Below are 20,994 nucleotides of genomic sequence, written 5' to 3' on the forward strand. Positions count from 1 at the left end.
TTTGCTATACCAACTCTAACAGTACTGAAGACCAGACAAAATTAACCTGGGTGATTTTTTTTTTTTTTTTTTTTTACATTTTAAAGGAACTGAAATCTTTTTTTGAGTTTATGCAGGCACTGTGACATCTTGATTGACAGATAAAACCTTCGCAAATCTTTTGGACAAGCTAATACTTACACACACTCAAGACAAATTTAATTTCAATTTTTTAATGCAGATTATAAAATTGACCTTATAACAAGCAAAAGCAAACAACAAATGTAAGCAAAATTTTTACAAAAACAGAAACCTATTTCCAATAACATAATTTCTTTACAATCTGTAAGGCTCCAAAATCACGGGAATTAAAAGAAAAAAAAAAGAAAAAAGTTAAATACAAGTGATCTTCAGGCTCCCCAATTATTAATGCAAACTTCAATTTTTCAGGTACTCTGAATTCCATCTATTCTATCTTTGAAAACATTTTTGAAAGGAACATCAGTTTCAATTCCAGCTATCCTTCTAAAAAGGTCAATTCCAGCCCAACTGCACAAGGAGAAGTATGAAAGTAAACTAGCTCTGTAATTGATACACAGCAATCCCCTCAAAAATTGGATGATGTCCTACAATGGCTGACACTTTTGTTTTTCAAAGAGAGTGATCACATGGTGCTTTTGGTTCTCCTAGAAAATCTTGTTGCCAACCAGTATACCTCCACAATGGAGAGCTCAGATGGGAAGGTCAAAATACTAATGAACTTACAGAAAAATTTATTGCAGAGAAAACAGAACTTATCTCAACACCACAGAAACTGAAGAGCAACCATGGTTTTAGCTGAGACAGCTGCATCAATGTGAGACAGCAGGCTAACAAAGAATGTCTTCCTAAAATACCCAGACAAGCAGGAGTGGAGTGTATACACTGTCCAACAAAAGTGTAAAAACTGGACAACTAATAAAACAAACTTTGAAGAGAGCAACAGGCTTGAGCTGGCTTCTGTCTAGCTGTTCCTTCCTGGCAAATGGAGATGGTCACTATTGTGACAGCAAGCATTTAAGACTGGTAACATGAATCATGTTTTGAATGTGATTCATCTGTATATTACAATTGCTACATTACGCTTATGTTGTGATTTCAGTACCTTGCTGTATCATTCCACTAAATCAAAATCTCATTTAATGTCAAATATATAAAATAATTACACATGCTATCAAACATCAAATGCTCCTTGTGGGGAGTTTCTAGAAGAACCTCATCACAGAGAACTGCACTCTGACAAATCTAGATTTAAAAGGATAGGGAAGATGTAAAAAAACTTATTTTGAAAATGTAAATTTTTCCACAGGGAGATAATTCTGGAGATTCAGATATCAAAAAACCTATAACTAGGCTTAAGACCATGACATTTTAACAAATGCCAGGAAAAAAAGGTGATCATATGGAAACACTGAGAAAAGCAGACAATCTAAATTCCAACAATTTATGGCTTTAAACACAAAATCAGTTTTCAGTGCACCCAGAACAGATCACAGATCTACATTCATACCTCCCCTATGTACACAGGGAACACATAATTGCATTCTAAGAAAGAGTTATGGGACATCAACAAAACAATCTGGTAAATTTTGATCTCAAATTATTAATGCTGTTCAAGTGAGAAAGTGACAACTTTACCCTAGCAAGAATAACAAATAGAAAAGATGTCACTGTCAACCAGAAATGTTGTAGAAAGATATTGACTCTGGAAAGCTGTAAATAGTGAGAAATAAAAATGATAAAACCTGTAGATCACTCTGAAAAAACCTCAAAGCCTCCCTATAACAATACCAGTATGTTTTATCAGAAAAAATGTTACAACTGGGCATTCCTCTATGATCAATAGAGCACCATCTGGTGTCATCTTAATAAGGGTAAGCACTGGTTTCTCCAGCAATACAACACCTCCCACAGACGCAGTTTCTTGAGTGTTTGGAAAAAAACAAAAATTACATACCTGACCATCTAAATCAAAGGCCAAGCAAGCTATACCATGTGTATGAACATCCTTCAGAACAGATACAGTTTGCACAGTGTATGAGTCCCATACGCAGATATATGGTTCCTTTCCAACTTGACCTGTTGCCACCAACACACGTTCAGGATGCAAAGCAAGGCTGCCAACAAAAAAAATATAAAATATTTTTGCATAAAACTTCTACATTTGCCTAGTTGGCTGCATTAATATTTTTCCATTAGTAGTAGTAGATACTAAACAATTTTGTTCCAGATGCCACAATTACTGTAAAATTTCCTTTCTTGAAGATCACAACACCACCTTTTTTTCAATTTGAGCCTTTAAGGATTTCTCCAATTAAACTAATTTCAGAAGTCATTAATCTTCTGTTCTAAAATTCTCAGCTTATTAATTTAAGTCAGATTTTCATACACTAAAAAATACCTCTTTTCCCTTTCTCTACCTTTCTTAATAATTAAAAATACTAAGGAAAGACAAAAAAAAAGAGTTAGTGTTACTCTATCAACACACCTATCATCAATGGAGATATAAGCATACCTAGAACTATTCAATTCTGCATACTCTTTGATGGTTTTTTGTTTTTGTTTTTGGTTTGTTTTTTTTTTTAATAGGAGAGGATTGAATAGCCTTCTTAGGATACCCCTCAAGTGATTGTACAACAAAGCCAAAGCTGAAACTAGACGTTACAACCAGAATAGACTTCAGGTGACTAAACTGAAACAGAACAGTTGGGAGTAGTTCACTTTGAATAACTGTTAACTTTTCACATTGCCAACACTGCTGAGAATTTTCTTAGAGTTCAGAAACTTCCGAAGTCTACACAGCATCTTCATAACTGTGTTGTAAAATTAGGGATCATGAAAGCATGATAGTCAGCAAGACTGTTCTGCGTTTTGCTTATGTAAGCAAGCTGCAGGGGTGGATGTGACATCTGTTGATTAATACTTCATTAAAAAAAAGTAAGAGCATACTGCAATAGAAAATCATCTACGCTACTCGATGAGATTCTAAACAATCTAGATAGAGTAGGCCAAAGTGATCTGAAAAATATCATACATGAGTCAGGAAGATATACTGTCAAAAGTCAGCTATTTAATTTGGTTAAAAAAATTTCCTCCCCTTACTGACTAATCAGAGGAATGATCCTTGGAGACTGCTGGAGAGAATCACTAACAACATATGTTTTTATTTTCTCAGAATTACATGGAAAACAGGAAGATTGAGCACATTGCTCAAGTAAGATCTGACATCTGAACTTTGATTTTGTTAAACGAAGTTCAAAGGGTGGAGGCAAGGGAAGTCTATACATGTATTAGAAATAGCCAGGATAAAGTTTATCAGGAAATGATCAGAAGGCTGAATTCTAAAGATACATTCATTTTCTACACATAAAAAGAGCAAGAGACAACAGCGTTAGAAGCTGCTTAATATTCATGAGGTCATGCTGCCCCATGCACTGTTCTTTTGTATTTTTTTCTATTTTAATATAGCATTCCAGATAGTTGTCACTGCTTGAAAAATTCCACAAGCAGAACACTAAGAGAGAGGAACCCTTTAATCTTCACAGCTTCCACAAAAGATGGAAAGACTGTGGACTTTGAAACATTTCTTTGGGAACTCCTCTTCCTTGCTATTCTGCATTATCATAGAATCGTAGAATCATAAAATGGCCTGGGTTGAAAAGGACCATAATGATCATCTAGTTTCAACCCCCCTGCTGTGTGCAGGGTTGCCAGCCACTAGACCTCTATCTTCGGTAGACCTTCTATCTTCAGTACTAGGATCAAGGAACCAACGTTTCCTCAATTTACTTCTCTTCTATTTCTTCTAGCTACTCCTCTTTGCTTCCTTCTTTATTTGGCAGAGTAAATTCATAATTAAAAAGCAATGCAGAAAGGAACTGGCAAGCAAAACTTATCACATTTCACTTCAGTTCTGCCACCTAATCCTGGCCAACACCTGCACAACTCCCAGAACACATTCAGGCAGATGGTGTACATGCGGGGAAATAGGAAGAGCATCTGGAGGGCGAGAAAATGTTGCATTTGAAACGATCTAATTTCTACAAAGACACTGTGAAGAGGGCGAGAATAAGATGGACAATAAAGAAATTCAAGAAGGGACAGAACTGAAAAGACTAAGTAAGAAAAAAAAAAGAGAGAGAAAGAGAGGCAAACTATGAGAATAAAAATACAGTAGTCTTATGACTGATTCATGAAACTTGACGTCAGGACTTTTCAGTCCTATAATTAGAACCGCTATTAACACATCATACAAGTGAATCATTGGAACACAGAAATACTAGAAGGGATGATCAGACTAAGGTCCCCATTCCACAGCTGCAATTTTGATAGAACCTCTGTTCAAAAAACACTCAGGAGTCACTCTAGGTACACACACACATGCACAAACTGCCCTATGTAGAGTACCGGATCTGAAATTCAGAGTTCCGCTCGAAGCAGAAAGATTAGACCCAAGTCTTAAGAGATCTGAAGGTCCTTACCAGTTCTTTTTTTGGACTATGAGTGATTGAACAATCCTTGCAGACATAGCAATAAATATCAAATCTATCTTACCTTGGCACAGCCTCCCAATGAAATGCATTTATAGTACTAACACATTCAGGAATGTTCATTATTAAGACAGCGCTGACCAATGCACTGTTTACAGCTCATTACTCCAGAAAGAAAAAAATATAACTAGAACATGTGCCTGGTAAGGGATTACATAAACCTCTGCTATCCAGTGACTATTTCACTCATGGATATGATGCAGTTAACATGAAAAAAAAAAAATGAGTGCACGTTCTCCCTGGATATCCCCAGTGCAGATCTCCAAGACACCTCTACAGAGGTGCGCAGCTACACCACTCCAGCTATTGAAGCAGTTGTTTCCTAGTCATCAGTCAGCCCCCAAGAAAAGGCAGAAAACTACTTCGGTTTGGCTCTTAAGACAGCTGCCAAAGCTGCTGATGTAGGCTCAATGGACTTCAGTACCTTGACTTCTCACAAAGGATTTTCTTGGTTTTTGTTTCTCCTCTCTCCCATGGAGGGGTAGGAGAATGCTTAGTGCAAATGAGAAGCTCTGCAATCAGAAGGAAAGAAGTCATGTTCCTTTTACCATCTTGATAACAAAAGTTGGGATATGCTCTCCAGGTTAGACTACAGAAACCGTGCTTGCATCTTGCCTACACAGATAAACTGTAAAATACTGCCTGATTTCTTCTGTTGTCATAGAGGGATGACTAAGCTGATGAGTATCACTGCTTGCCCAAAAAAGGAAACAAATATTCTGAACAAACTAAGTTCTTCAGGCCTTCCTGCTTACCTCTGGCCTTTCTGACCTGGATTTTCCAGAACAGATGTTAGTGTCAGCATAGCATCCAATAAAACTGATCTAAAGGAAAATGTTCAAAAGTCAAATGCAACCATGAAATAAAACAGGAATCAGGCTAACAAACTGCTTAGTCAAATTAATTTTGAAATTCACTATAACATTTGATACTTCCAAAAATAGCTAAGAAGTGGAAAATCCAAAAATCTGCCTGTCACTGTTGTTATAAAACTGAATAGCCAGATCTGTTGAGAACAGAGTTGCACTGATATCTCTGACATGCCTTTTTCTAGACAGATATTCAAAGCAGAAAGAAGTACAGTACTACAGTTGTAACAGTATACTGAAGAGAGGCAAGTTTCTCAATCAACGCATTCAAGCTCCTCTTTTATAGTTTAAACAAAAAGGTCCTTTCTCACCTCAGCATTCCTCACCACTTTGAGCAGATCCACACACTGTATAATATTTCTATTAGATCAACACTGTTAATTATTAATGACATCCTCTTAACGAAATGTACAGAACCTGTTGATACTATGTCTGTCTGGGATGACAGCAGAGACATAGATGTGACTCTCCAGTCTGTATGAGGTTTGTAAGGGAAAGGGACACCTTGAAGAATAGACCCCAACTACTTTATTATAAAACAAATCAAGTTTTTTCCCTCTTCTCTTGTTTCATGCTGAGCATTAACAAGCATTGATTAATACAGACAAGCTGCAGACAAGGATACAATATAAAAGATGATGTTTCCTTAGCAACAATATTGGATGAAAATCCAAGAGCATATTCACATGACTACATGAGCTTCATAAAACTAGGGCACCAGTAAAAAAGAACGCTGCAGTAAAATAACAGCATCTCAGATATCTGTTAAAGAAAAGTTAATTTCAAGTGTGAAATTGTTTCTACAAGTAGATAGAGGAAAATATTTTCATCGTACATTTCAAGACATTTCATATATACAGTTGTGTATATTCTCTTATTTGCTGCCACTTATCCATATTTCCCCAGAAAGTATGACAGGAGAAACTACAAACCATTTATGTCATACTGCTGAAGTCATTATAGCAGTAAGAGATGTAAGCAACAAACATTTCTCATCAAACTTTAAATAGATCAAATCTAGGCAAGCTTATTTCCCATAAGAAAAACAGACCAGCACTCATTGTGAAGCATCATTCCTAGGCCTGCTATATACTTGTTGTCAGAGCACCAACAGTATCATAAATAGCTTTTAGAAGATTCCTTGAATTGTACAAGCATACAGCTTCAAAGTAAGAGTCTGTACTGAGGACAGGAGTACAAAGCAAATGGACAGGCTAAAACTGTACACTGATTATTCCCAGCCGCAACAAAGTAGTACGGAAAAGCATCTATTTCACACGAAATGCTCATCCCACTGATGCTGGGTTGCCATTTATAGGCTCAACTAGACATTAACATACTTTGTGGTGGAACCAATATTACATTTCCTTTATCTAAAGGCTTGTTTATAAGCAACTTATAAAATCTGACAAAAACCTTTAGCTTTTTATCTGCTCCAAAACTCAGCAGAAGAGAACAAAAAGACAAGACGATCTTCAAAGAGTTAGACAATGAGTGCAGCAACACTGATGCAAAGTTTCCAAGCCAAAAGATACAAAATCTGAGGAAAAAGATTCTTAGAACTAAATGCCAGTTCCTGCAGATGCCTGCAGGCATTAGTCCCCATTATACTCCTACAGAAAATAAAGCCACCTTGTCTGGAATTTACCATCTCTGCATCTAATTTCATGTGCATTAACGTAAAATGAGACAGGGCATCACTTAAGTTGCAAGAACACCCGAAACTAACTAGTTAGACAAACTGGACAGAGCTCAGAATGCTCTGAAGAAAGTACTCGAAATTCTCATTTTGCTTTCTGTCTAGTTAACCACTTAAGAAACAGCACAGACATACAACAGCTAAACAGTTTTCTAAAACAAACAAAAAGACAACAGGTATCAGAAGCATAAAAGAACAGGAAAGCATGGGTAAATGCAATACTGAAAGAATCCATAGGTCAATGTGTACTTGATAGACAATAAAAACTGTTGCATATCTGGACTCACTAATATCATTACTAAAAAACACTTCAAAGGAGAAAACAGATGAATAGCATTCAAGGGCAATACTTTCAAGAAAATGCAAGTATTCTGCTCTAAAATTATGTTTATCTCAAGTATAATGATGCAGTTATGTATTCCCAGTAAGGTAGTAAAGTACACCAATTATCATAAGCATATGTTGTAACCTGCAAAACATAAAATTAGAGTTATTTATAAATGAAGGTAGCATTGAATAACGTTTCATAGGTTATTCATTTTATGTCATTAATTTCTGTTAGAAAAAGCAGCAATTAATAAAGTGTTAAGTAAAGAAGAAACATGTAAATGAAAATGCAAGCATCTAAAAATGCAACCTTGATCTAAAAACAAACAAACAAACAAACAAACAAACAAACAAACAAACACCAAGTCAAAAATTTATCAGTTCTTCAATTTTTTTTTATGTTATTTCTTTAAGTACTGTTGAAGAAAAATCTAGCTTGAAATGTCATATTCACCACCAGAAACCTTCAGGTAATCTCTAGACGCTGTCAGATGCCTTGTCTATATCTAAGATAAAGCATCATTCACCTTGCTAGCTCTTGTGAAGGGATTTATAAGCAGGGAACAAGGATTAACACAGTTCTAAAAGTCAGGAGCAGGTCCACAGAGCTGTCAGCTAACCAAAACATAGAATTAACCCACTCCTTCTGCATGCATTCTGCCTTGTTAAAATGGAGACATACAGGGGTGTGTGTGTGTGTATGCACACATACTGTTTGCACATATCTACACCACAGTGATATTTCAGGAGCTTTTTCTTTATTATTATTAAATGTTACCCTATAATTTATAAAATTGAAGAGTTGCTATTTTTATAACATTACATCCAACCAGATTTATTCAGAAAAATGTACCATATAAATAGAACAAAGAAGCAGTAAAAATTCTTTTCCACCTAGTCTTTTAGAGCATCATTAAAAAACTGTGCACCATATCCACAAGCTTCATTCTCCAATTCCAGTAAAGAAAAAATACAATATTCAATCAGGACTGAAAAGCATGAGCTGGACATGACACAATGACTTTACGTGAACTATGAGCACTATCTCTAAACTATTTTTTAGGTCTGGTCCTTTGCCTGGACCAGACCTAAAAAACCTTTTTTGTCTGGTCCTTTCACTGTTAGGTCTGGTCCTTTGCCTCAGTTTCGTTTGTCTTCTTTTTAGTTGAATTACTCAACTGAATTGAACTTTTTATTGACATATAGATGTATGTCACATATCAATATACCCTTGTACAAAGATAAGGAAAGTTCAAATTGTAATCTATCCTATTACACAATATTAGCGGAAATATTTCCTAGAATTAAATCTGTCACAGATGTGGCTAAATCACTAGTGGAAGTACCACTTGTGGTACCTATAAGTCAATCATTTTGTTTAAAATGACATTATTCTCTCCAAAATTCAGGCACTTAACTCTTTAGACATGTTCCTCCTGTTTCTTCGGGGCCAGAGGAAATTTCAAGTTAGCCTGCCGATTTGAAATAAAGTTTAAACATTGTTCACAGAAGAAATACAATGCCATATATCTTTGTTGTGAAGCGAATACCATCACCAAGTTATCTTCACTGAGATGTATTTAGGCAAATTCAATGATGTGAATATCAGCTTTGTACATACCTAGCGAACATAGGTATATAGTACACTAGCACATAGACTAATCCTCTCTAAGTAATATTGCTCATTAATTAATCCATGCTTTCTTCCTTTGTTTTGATAATTTTAACTAATTTATCAGTACTGCTTTAGAGCAAATAAACCTTTTCCCACCCATTTAAATCCTAGTTCAGTATTCTTTTTTTTTCTTAGACAATGAACTCCAAACATTATCTTAAATAATATAAGGTGTGTATAAAAACATCCAAGTTGTCCATAAAAGGAAAGTTTATTCAACACTTTTTAAAAATAACATTTTAAAACTCCTCAAAATATCTGACAAAGATGACCATGTGAATATTTAAGCAATATAAACCTGGACATCATTAGGATGGGAGTTAAAGCAGCGTATTTCTTGACTGAAATGAGTGGAAGTGTGTTTATAAAGCAAAAGAACCAGACTATCTGGGTATACAGATACAGACCTTAATCCATTCTGCCTGAAGACCAAAGTAATAGGTACTACAACTAAGAATTCCCATGAAGAAGGTTGAAAGATCAAGCACTGACATGAAATTGAGAAAAACTGGTTGGAAGGATTGTCTCCCACATCTTCTGAAGTAGTATCTGAATACTCAGGGCTTTGGTAGGAGGATAGGCATCAGGCACCATCTTACAGATCCTATTTGAATGAAAAGGAGTCTACCAGGAACACTTTCAACAGCTTTGAGGATTTCCAATCAACAGAAAGTCTTTTTCAGCTAGGCCAAGGAAAGTCACTCTGCAGAACAGATCAAAAATTTCTATGGAGATTTAATAATACAGATACTCTTTAGCAGCTAGTTAAAATACCACGGGATGGGGGGGAAGGGGAAACTTTTCTAATAGAAAGAGTCAAAGAAATGTTGCCTTAAAGGTAGCAGAGAAATGGAATACATCATCTATCAGAAAAATAATAGAAGTGTCAGGATGTGGTCCTCAAAAGATATATTTTCTTCAAGTTTACAAACAGATGAAGATGGCTGTAAGACTGATTTGCTAAAAGCAGGTATGGGCTACTAATGAATAACACGATTTGTCCTATTTCATAGTAATAATGAAATAACTTTTGCTATTTTCATGATCTAACAGTAAATTGAAGCAGAAAGATAAAAACTTGAAATGAAAGTAAAGGTGGTCAACACTAGAGAAGTTCCAGGGATTTATTAGAGTACAAATTGGAATTCTTTGTGATTTCTATCTTCTGCAACATCTGACTGATAGATTCAATAAAAGCCTGGCTTAAATATTCGATATTTCTCTACGAAGTGTTAAGGCAATCTTGCTTCTGATTCTGAGCTTCTTGGTGTAAACCAAGCAATTCAACATAAATAGATGCTACCCTTCAAAATACTCGTAGTAGCTACAACAATACTACAAACAGCAATGCTGGAAAGTCTTTTTAGCCACTGGAGTAACAAGAGTAACCTGAGCCCTAACACAAGGAAGTTACACATACCTGCAACATCTCATAATTGCTCCCTAATGCTCCAAGGGAAATTCTGTCTAAAGCAGATGACATTCACAACAGAATCTCACTGTGTCGAAAATCTTGACTGTACTCATTTTGAAGAGAATTTGATAAGAGTCTACCCTGAGCATTCATCTACATTATTAAGACAGCCTGGGGAACTTTTACACTCTGCCACATAACTTAGAAGAAAATCAAAATTATAAAGTTCCTTGAAGTTATTTCAAGTGCTAAGTTGTACTGTGTTTACCACATGAAAGTAGCAAAACCATCAGATTATTCCAAATCAAGTAATTACTGTATGAGTGAAAAACATCACTGATATTACTGTAACAGCATTATAAATCTAAATGTAGCTTAAGAAAAGATTTCTAAATTTTAACTGAGCATATGACTGATCCTTATCAATGCAGACTAGACAACCTTGCCATTTTTCTAAGCAGTACATTATCTTATTTTCTTTGATACCAGATAAAAGTGCTGTATTGAATCAAAAGCTTAATCCTGTAAATGATATTACAATAACGTCAAAAATCAAGTAAACTATATTTTGAATTAAAAAAAAAAAAACACAACAAAAGCAAACACTGAGATACCATACAATGCAAAACTAAGTTCTCCATCCTTTTAGCTTTATGTCAATACAGGCCTCAACTGCAAAACTAGATTTCATTTTCTATACACCTGGGGACATTATATAATTGTTACGTTTTTGTTTCAAGCTATGTATGCTTTCAAAAAAAATGTACAGTGGTTACGTTAATAATTACACTAAAATCTAAACTCTCATTTTGATATGTCCGAATAGCATGCTATATGTTTTAATCTAAGGCACTCAGAAAAAAAAACAAACTCAACTTTTAAAGCTGAAGTTTATTTCATTGTATTAATCAAAGCTTTGAGCTTTGAATAAAACCCAAATATTTGACTTCACATTACCCCCTCAAAAGAATTATTTTATTCAAACATATAAAGCTACTGTCTATCACCATGTACGCTACCATAATTACATTGTAAACATAATAATAAGAGAACTTCATAATGCCATTATGAAATCAGCCAGGTACATAATCTACTTTCCAATCTACATTAAGAGGATAACTAAGAAATTAAACATCCAAAAAGTAGGTAAGCAGAAATATAATTGCTTGTACTGCAGTTTGGAAAAATGAAAAAAAAAAATAGGGCAGACCTCAAAATTTCTGCATCCAATTTTTAAAAATTGCTGATGAACAAATTTTATTAAGCTTTTAGTGGTATTTCCTACTCTTCCATGACATGTCGTCCTAGAGCCTCATGTTGCTGCATCAGTTCTGAGAAAAACAGCCAACTACCAATTCAATAAAAGAATTTCCTACAGCACCAAGATGTTTTCTCATTTAAGTATTGACCTGATCTGACCCTGCCTGTGAGTGCTGACAGAATCAGATCAGAAGGTGATGTGACTGCTGGCTATGAAAAGCATGATGCATGAAGGCAGGCTTGCAAGCCTGTAGCTCCTTACTGTGTAGATCACCTTTAATCAACTTCTGGTATGCTTTAGACATTCATTTTTGGTTGGGTAATTTTTACATTTGTATTTATGTAGTTTTAACTAGAAAAAGTTTTTTTAATGATAGGCAGGTATATTAAACAGGCAAATTCTAGTCCCATTCAAAAATGAACAGTAAATGTTTTATTCTGCACTTCCAAAATATTTTCATTACATCAGATTAATCAACACAATTGATACTTTAAAAAAATAATACACAAAGTTCTTAGCAAAAACAAACAAACAAACAAACAACTTGTACCAAAGATTCAAAAGTTACCCCTTCACACAATATCTGCTAGCCTGGTACAACACAAGCGTTGCCACACAGATCAGAACTACTCAGAAAACTTGTTTTTCTCAAGCAAAAAAAACCAGATCATTCTCTCTCCTCTCTCACTCTCCTTCAATTGTTTAAGATATGAACACAAATCTTCCCTCCAGAGTTACACACACCTGTCAGTCTGAGTGCACTTAGCATGAACAGCTGGACAGAACTTAACTGGGGACTTTGGCATGAGATGAAGTGGACATCAGAGTGACTATCTTATTCACTGTGATGGGAATTACATCTGCTGTAAGAAATGTCATTTTGACTGATAAGACAGTCAAAAGATACCCGAGCTAGAAGCTCACAGGAGGACTGATTAGTATAATTATGACATAATTTAAATCCCACCAAGTCAGGAGTTCTTTTATGGTGGGAAATAAATAGATTATGCCCTTAAAGAACATCTGGAGATGACAAAGTGAGAGTAGATGAATTTCTCTTCAGTATAAGCAGAAAAAGCATGGCACCATATAAGCTTAAGCTATGAAAAAGACGTGATATTTAAGGTGATAATCTAAACATACTGGAAAAAAAACAGTCCCTCAAAATACTGTATTCAAAAGGGAAAATGCCATATTGGCAAAGCAGTGCACTATCTTAGTGAATTAACCTGTTTAAGCAATTTGAGTTGCTGGGATGGAATTGCATGCATTTTGTGATTTCACCACTTCACTGCACTTCAGGTGCAGCCTCACCAAAGCTGAGTAGAAACAAAGGATCACCTCTCCTGGCCTGCTGGCAATGCCTTGCCTAATGCAGCCAAATATAACGTTAGCCTCCTTAGCAGCAAGAGCACTTTGCTGACTGACTTACGTTCAAACTTGGTATCCACCAAGAACCCCAGCTCCTTTTATGCAAAGCTGCTTTCCAGCCAGTCAGCCCCAAGAATACCCTGGTCCACAGAGTTATTCCCACCATAGCCTCTCTTTGGCATTTCAGAACAAGACTGGCTTCCCAAGGCTACCCCCAGTAATGTACGCACCTCATAGGTCTCCTGTAATATAAGCAACATTTTGACGTGTTTCTGTGTGAAAGACATTTCAGATTTGAGGCATAACTGTAATATGGCTTTTACTTCTGTTTTCTTCCAGTAGTCTTATTTGAGGAACCAAAGAGGGATGATCAGACTTCTTTAAAGGCTATGACTGTTGAAATAACTTAGGTGTTTACATTTCCACAAATAAATATATAAACAACAGGCTTCCCTTCTAAAAAGTAAGATTTGGATTGTATACAGTTCAGTGGTATCCAAAGAATTCTTCACCAGAACCACTGCTATCTGGAGTTAGATCAGACTTATATACTATTCATTGTAGGCAAAAACAAGACAATAAACCTGACAGCAAATACCCTAACTTTCAATTACTTGAATTCATAACTGACGTTTTTAAGAACTAGGACAGATCTTACAGAATCAATCTACCGGAGGATTAGAAATGAGGAAAATAGAATAACTTCTCACTACATTATTCCCTCTAGTAGCAGGTATCCCTGTCCATGGCAGAGGTGTTAGAACTAGATGATCTTTATGGTTCCTTCCAACCCAAACCATTAGATGATTTTGCGACACATTCTTGCAAAATCTTCTGTTTGGCTCTTTTTCTTAAAAAGCAAATTTTCTTTTTTCTTGGGGTTTTCTAGTGATATGCATAAAATGAGAAGGGAGAAAACAGAGGCAGAATGATAGGGTACAAAGAAGTGGTGGGAACACATAGCATCTTCACAGAAACCCAACAGGTATTTATCAAAATCATTAACAAAAAGAGGATGAGAAAAAGACCAGAGGCATCATTCAAAACTAAACATTGCACTGCTAGAATTTCCATTTACAAACCACTAGTGAGAGCTATTGAGGAAGCCCAGACCTGCTTCTTGGAGAGCATTTAATGGTAACAGACTCAAAAAGCAGTTGACAAGAGCCTAACAGCTTCTAAGATACTGACATTTGGACAAACTTTGAGAGTGCAACAGTTGACAGAAAAATCTCCTTCAAACTGGTTTAGTGGGCAGTACTAACACCAGGGAGCAGACATGACTGCAGTGGTTTTGATTTCCACTACAACTGCAGAAATGCTGATGCTAGGAAAAAAAAAAACAACAACAGTATTCTGCCTTGGTATACAAGAGGAAGATCACAGAATTGCAAGCAGGATAATCTCTTGTAGACTGAGCCAAATTCTGACATATAAAAAGATGACAGTGTGAATTAAAGTGCCCAGAAAGACTACATGTCAGAGTGGATGGAGTTTTGGTACTTCCATCTGAGGACACACAGAAAGAGAAATACAAGTCAGCTGTCTCAGAAAAATAAGGAGCCTCAACATGAGCCTCAGTTTACATTATGCCCCACAGAGACATCTTCTGAAATCTCTATACAGACCAGGATTAAATATGATCTCTCTACGGTCTCTCAGATAAGGGAAGGACAATCTATCTACATTAAATAACTCATGTTTCTCTAAACAACTAAAATTAAGAAAAAAGAACAAAGAAAAGATCTAACTTGAAGGCAACAAGACATTGTTTCTTCCTCCTCTACTACAAAGCACTCCAAACTATAACTCATAAACTAGTTTTGCGGTTTATGAAATCCTACGCTTTGAATCAGTACCCTTGCAGTGATTACTCACATGTTTTTCCAAAATGAGTATCTCCTACATACACACAGCCCAGGCTGGATCTTATCTTCTGCAAACACAATGGACATTCACCAAGTTATGCTGCTGGCATCAGGTAATGCTACTGAATTAAGTTAGGCGAGATTTCATGTGGATCTACCCCCTCACATAAAATGCCTTCAAGAAAAAAAAATCATTTGCCAGCATTCCCAAAAGTACTTTCACAGTTAAGTGACATTTTACACAAGTGTCCACATACAGAGAGGATCTCACCAAAAAAAGATGATTATGCGCTGATGCATAAAAAAAGCAACAGAATCAAGAGTAAAAACATGATATTCTCTATCCTCCAAAACAGCAGATTGATTTCTGGAAAGTAATTCACAGAAGAGATTAAAAAATAAAAACATAATAAAAAATTACCAGAAAGCAAGATAGGTCCTTTTAGAAATAGACTGAAGCTGAATAACTGAAATTGTTCAGTTTAAAAAAAAAAAAAGAAAATCAAAGACCAATAGAAGAGACGCTAAGTGACTCTAATTACTCTCTTCTGCACAAAGATCATTCAATAGAACTAAGATACAAATACTGAACTCTCCTCTTTTCAGTAGTCACAGTTACACTGACACTAGAGGTGAAATTGTGATTAAAATTGAGATTAGATTGGAAATAAATTTAACATTTAATCATGTTAAAAAAATCTGACTGTGGGTTTATAGGTTTTAGAAAGGAAATTTTCAACAGGAAAATTCTATCTGCCCATTCATCTAATACTATTATCTATTACTAAAGATAAAGAACTGGTCTCTGACTTAAGAATTGCAATTCCTCTCTTCCTGACTGCTGCTTAAAATTAGAATGTCATTCAAAGCATGCTAACGATGCAGAAATTCTCATAACGAGGAGCACTAATAACATCACCATGTACATGCAGTCTATACTGCTTAGTCTTGTACTGCTTCTAGCTACAGAGCTCTACTCTGTAGTTTGATTCTTTAAACATGTAAGTTTTTCAGACATCAGACCTGCATTCACAAATGAGATTCCACACAAAAAGACAATCAGTCCTCTACCTGCTTCTCCTGAAACATCAGAAATGTCTCGGCATTCAGGAGGTACTTGCTGAGCAAATTGAAACACAATACATTAAAATTTTTTGATACAATAACTCAGCTTGAATAATACTAATTATTGCATTACATAATCCCACTTCCCCCCCCCCCCCATTTTCTCATATTTTTTTTAATTAACGCTTTAATTTTCTACTATGGTTTTTTTTTTAATTGAGAATCTGTTTTGGTACCCAAGTTTAGTCAAGAAAAATATGTGATGATTACATTTAAATGGTACCATGCTGCTTTTCAGAAAAGACAGAAGAGAAATACCTATCAATGCAAGGCTAATCTTACCATTAGAAATAGCCAGGTAGCTCTAAACAGAGAATATACTTCCTTAAGCATACTAACACTTCTACTTAAGAAGCATGCAAAATTCTGTGCAAAGTTGAAATGCTTTAAAATATTTAAAATTATTTCCTCTCAACATTAGTACAAGTCAAAGCAGGAGAAACTCCAGCATGTTGGATCGTGGTTCCTTCTAAGTACATCCCATAAAAAGAAATCACATAAAGTCATTGTCACTGTTCTCACGAGAAGGACTGCTGGAACAGTTACACAGAAACAGTCATGGATACACAGTATTAAGATACTTGACTATGGCAACCTTGGATTTTATAATATAGCCAGTAATCAGCCACTTCTTCCTTAGCTGGAATGGGAAGTTGTGGGTCTGGATTTCCTGCAGCCCCTGACATAATTAGCGGCTAAGGCATTCTTAAAGAATGCCTTACTGGAACAAGGTGAGAACGTTAAAACATTAAAAGACATAACAGTGATCCAAACTTCTGATTCAATACTCAACACTTCAAGTAGAGCAATCTACAATGGTACGCTGTCCAATTTTTTCCACTATATTTTCAGCACCATGGACAAATACACTACAGGCATGACAACCTTGTAAGGGTCTGTCACAGACATACTTCAAAAGTCTTGAAACTCTTCATGCAGAAGGTTTAAATAGAGAAAAAAGTGGTCATTACAGCCAAGTTTTCCAGTGCATGTAAAACAATGGATGAAAGACACAACATCTACTGTGTAACGCCTTACCTGTTACTCATGAGTAACACATACAGAAGGCATGATTTGGAGCACCAACTATCAAAGAAAACCAAATGTGCCGTAAATGACAAAACTGGTTGCTGCTCTTACCCAAACAGGAAAAGCAGTGATATGGGAATTTAAAATCCATCCGCAATGACACCTACTGGAAAGGGCTGATGACTCAGGCTCACATCTGCCCTTCACACTGCTCACATTCTCTCACCAGTCTCACAACACCACCAAGCACACAAGAGCACCCCGGAGTGAAAACACACTTACAAAACAGCAGCAGCAGATCTCCTCCGCAACGTTAGCTTTCAATTATTTTTTTTATGAACTTCAGCATCTCATAACTCCGACTGCAAGTGAATCGCCGATCTACAGAAGCCTCGATTCTCCTAGAAAGGCTGCTCTCTCTCTCTCGAGATTACCCCAAAAGTTGCACGAGTTGCAGGCAGGCCGCTAATCCCGCAGGCACCCACCGCCTGGCAGCAGCGAGCCAGCGGTCTGCTGCCGCAGATTAACCACCCCCACAGCGCGCGGAGGGGAGAGCACGAGGCTTCCGCCTCTTCTCCCGACAGAACCCAGCGGGGCCCTGCCGACGCCCGGGCGCCCACACAACTTTCGGCCCAGCGCTAGGACACAGCGAGGCACAACTCGGGTCCGCGAGCCGCCGCCGTGCCGTGCCTGCCGAGCTGCGGGGCAGCGCCGCGCTGCCCGTCCTTCAGCCGCCTCCATCCCTGCCCCGACGGACGCGGGAGGAGACGGGCGGCGGGGGGACGCGTGGAGCCACGGGGCGGCCGGAGGACGGGGCGAGTGCCCGCGGCGGCGGTACCTGATGATGTCGTCCTGGTGCCCCAGGTAGAATTTCTGCCGGTGCTCCCGGGGGCTGTAGACCACGCCGACCCCAGCCACGAAGTAGACGATCTCCTTGGCTGCCGTGTAGTAGAGGTTGTTGCGGCACTGGTGACCCCGGTAACCGTAGACCCACTCCAGCCGCAGGTGGCAGCTCGGCGCGCTCCGGTCAGCCATGTCCTCCCGCCCCCGCCACCCAGGTACGGCTCTCTCCCACCGGAGACCCCGCGGGAAGGGGGAGACGGCTAGGTCGGCCGCCCCCTCCTCTCGGCTCGCAGTCCGCCGCGCTAATCCCTGCCCGCCGACATGAATGCCCGCCGCCGCCGCTCGTCCGCCGCCGCCTCACAGAGGGCGCCGCCGACCGAGCCCGCCTCGCCGCCTCGCGCCGCCAGACATGGCTGCACTGAGACACCGCCCGGGACGCGGAGCGAGGGCGCGGCGCGGCGCCGCTCCGGCCCCCCCCCCGCGCCCCGGCCTGCGCCTGCGCCGAGGGCAGCGCCGTCAGGCGGCCGGGCGGCCTGCGCGGCGGGAGGCGGGAAGGGGCGCGCGGAGCTTGGGGAAGCGCGGTGGAGATGGCGGCGCGAGGACGTGCTGAGAGGGTTCACGCTTTGGTGAGATCTTATGTCCAATTTTTCTTTTCGTCTTTGTTGGCTGGGATCTTTATCTTCTCCCCCTTCCCAGCTGGATTTTGGCTTTTCACCTCCATCCCGAACGTCCTACCGCCTTGTTTTCCTGGCCAACCCACCACCCCCCAGCTCTCACCAGTCGCCTCACGTTGTCACTGCTTGCCCAGCATGCTGCCTGAATCTTATCCATGAAGAAAAGGTCAACTGTAATTTTTAATGACTAGCAATTAACCCCACTGACTGTGTCATGCACCACACAACAGTTACTCCCTCATCCATGCCTTAATTTCCTCATCTATGCAAGAAAAGCACTCCATCTCTCACCCATGGATCTCAAAGCCACCAGAAAGTTGCTATTTTATAGAATCGTAGATTCGTTTGAGTTGGAAAGGATGCTTAGAGACCATCTAGTCCAACTCCCCTGCAATGCACAGGGACAACTACAGCTAGGTCAGGTTGCTCAGAGCCCCATCCAGCCTGACCTTGAACCTTTCCAGGGACAGGAAATCCACCACATCCCTGGGCAACCTGAGCCTCACCACTCATCATAAAAAAACTTCTTCCTTATATCCAGTCTTTTTCACTTTGTCATTTCTCTGTGTTACAGATAGGAGTGACTGCTCTGTGCTGGATAAGACAGCCTTGCAGGGGAACCCCTCGCCATATCCAAAATTTTGGTCCAGAGAACATGCTCCCTCACTCTTTTGTCAAACTTCAGAGGATGCAGTTGGCCATCCAACTGTGCATTCCATGATCATACAAACAACTCTGCTCTACAAAGTTGAACACCTGTTCTAAAAATTCCCCGATAGCTAGCCTGGTTTGATAACTGAAAATAAAACCAATCATTTTCCTAGTGTTTTCTGCACAGATTTGCCTTCATAGGTGTTAGTGGGATGTCAGGATTTATTTCTAAATCTACATTTCTTTCACTTCTATTTCTCTTCTGTTATTTTATCAGTTATACTGATATGTTTCCCATGAAACTCATGATGAGTTTCTTCATGTTGGAGACATTTTTACGTGCTTCTCTATTTCCATTTTAATTAGTGGAAGTTTTTCCTTTTAAACCTTTCCTGAGTAAATGTAATATTCCTTTCATTGTTTTAAAAAGGCATGTAAAAACATGCATTTAAGAATTCCAGTCACTTATCTTTATGTCAACACGTTCTCACAGTCTAGAACACCAAGAGACAGTATTTATCTAAAGCACTGACAATAAGGATTATGAAACCAGGACCAGATGCAGATTTCAGTCCCACATGTTCACTGAAGTCAACACAAAGCACGTAACAGAAGTCTGCACAGAGATTCATGCAGCCTGAAACTTGACTCAAATATACAGCCAAGGAAACTCCCCCTTCCATGAAAAAATTTAATTTTTTTTCAAAGAAAGAAATAAATCTTAAGAAAAAGTCCTATACATTCACCAACAGATAAAGCAAATGTGACATTCATTAAATTCAAAAGCATTCCTTTTCCCTTCTATTTTCTTCCTAGACAGCCACAGCGCCTTGGAATTTGGGTAGCCCATTTCTCAGAATTCCCCAACATGGGGGACTAGTCACAGAAACAGGCTGGAAACATTGGCTCACTTTAGAAGTACAAAATATGATCTTCCTAATTTGATGTTAACTCTGCATGGCTGTTCTCTGTTGCTATCCCAGGTCTCTTGATGGGAAAAGCGGTTACAGGAAAAAAAAAAAAAGGCCCATAACGACTTTATTCTTTTATTCTGTGTAAAATAAATGAGCTTTCTTTTGAAAAATAAAAATAATGAATACTTTTCTTAAAAAAGCAGAATTGCATTTTTCCCTCTTAAATTTCACAGAATGTTTTGAATGTTGATATACATTTAGTCAAATTTCTAGTAAGATTTTTTAGGAAAATATAAGAAATTACAACTGCGAGACTCATTCATTCATAAGCTGAAGCAGTTGAGACAGTAATTTTGAAAAATACTGAACATACATGGTGACTGATATAAATTGTTACAAGCTTTTATATGTTAATTGGTTTGATTATCAGCAGACAAAAGCATTTGTTACATTTTTGACTTCGGCTCTTGAAAGTGGAAGTATTTTCATGCTGTGAACAGAGAATATATTAATTTTATCCTTACTGCAGATTTATTGAATATTTAAACATGAATGGATAAAAATGCATAATTGTCTCTGTGCTTGCTGCCACTGTATATAAATATGCACTTTTATTGGCTTATTACTTGAAGTGAAATTCTGGATCCATTGAGTTCAATACTAATTGTGTGGTATTAACTTCAATGGAGCTAAAATTCTAATCTTT

General features: G+C 38.0%; 1 protein-coding gene across 4 annotated transcripts in view; it reads right to left on the reverse strand.

The window, feature by feature from the left end:
• EML5 (echinoderm microtubule associated protein like 5) overlaps positions 1 to 20,994 on the reverse strand; it is a 108,221-nt gene that overhangs the window by 86,556 nt on the left and 671 nt on the right. For 3 of the 4 annotated variants that reach the window (XR_002440404.1, XM_021402738.1, XM_021402737.1), the window contains exons 1-2: positions 18,045 to 18,258; positions 1,976 to 2,135 (exon numbers count right to left, since the gene is read on the reverse strand). Coding sequence is in view for 2 of the 4 variants with exons in the window: in XM_021402738.1 (XP_021258413.1) it covers positions 1,976 to 2,135; positions 18,045 to 18,241 (357 nt within the window). In the remaining 2 variants the exon portion in view is untranslated. Of the gene's footprint in view, positions 1 to 1,975; positions 2,136 to 18,044; positions 18,259 to 20,994 lie in introns of those variants that run through there. The other variant, XM_021402739.1, reaches the window with a different exon arrangement.

The sequence above is a fragment of the Numida meleagris genome, chromosome 6, assembly GCF_002078875.1.
Source record: "Numida meleagris isolate 19003 breed g44 Domestic line chromosome 6, NumMel1.0, whole genome shotgun sequence".
NCBI classification, from domain to species: domain Eukaryota; kingdom Metazoa; phylum Chordata; class Aves; order Galliformes; family Numididae; genus Numida; species Numida meleagris.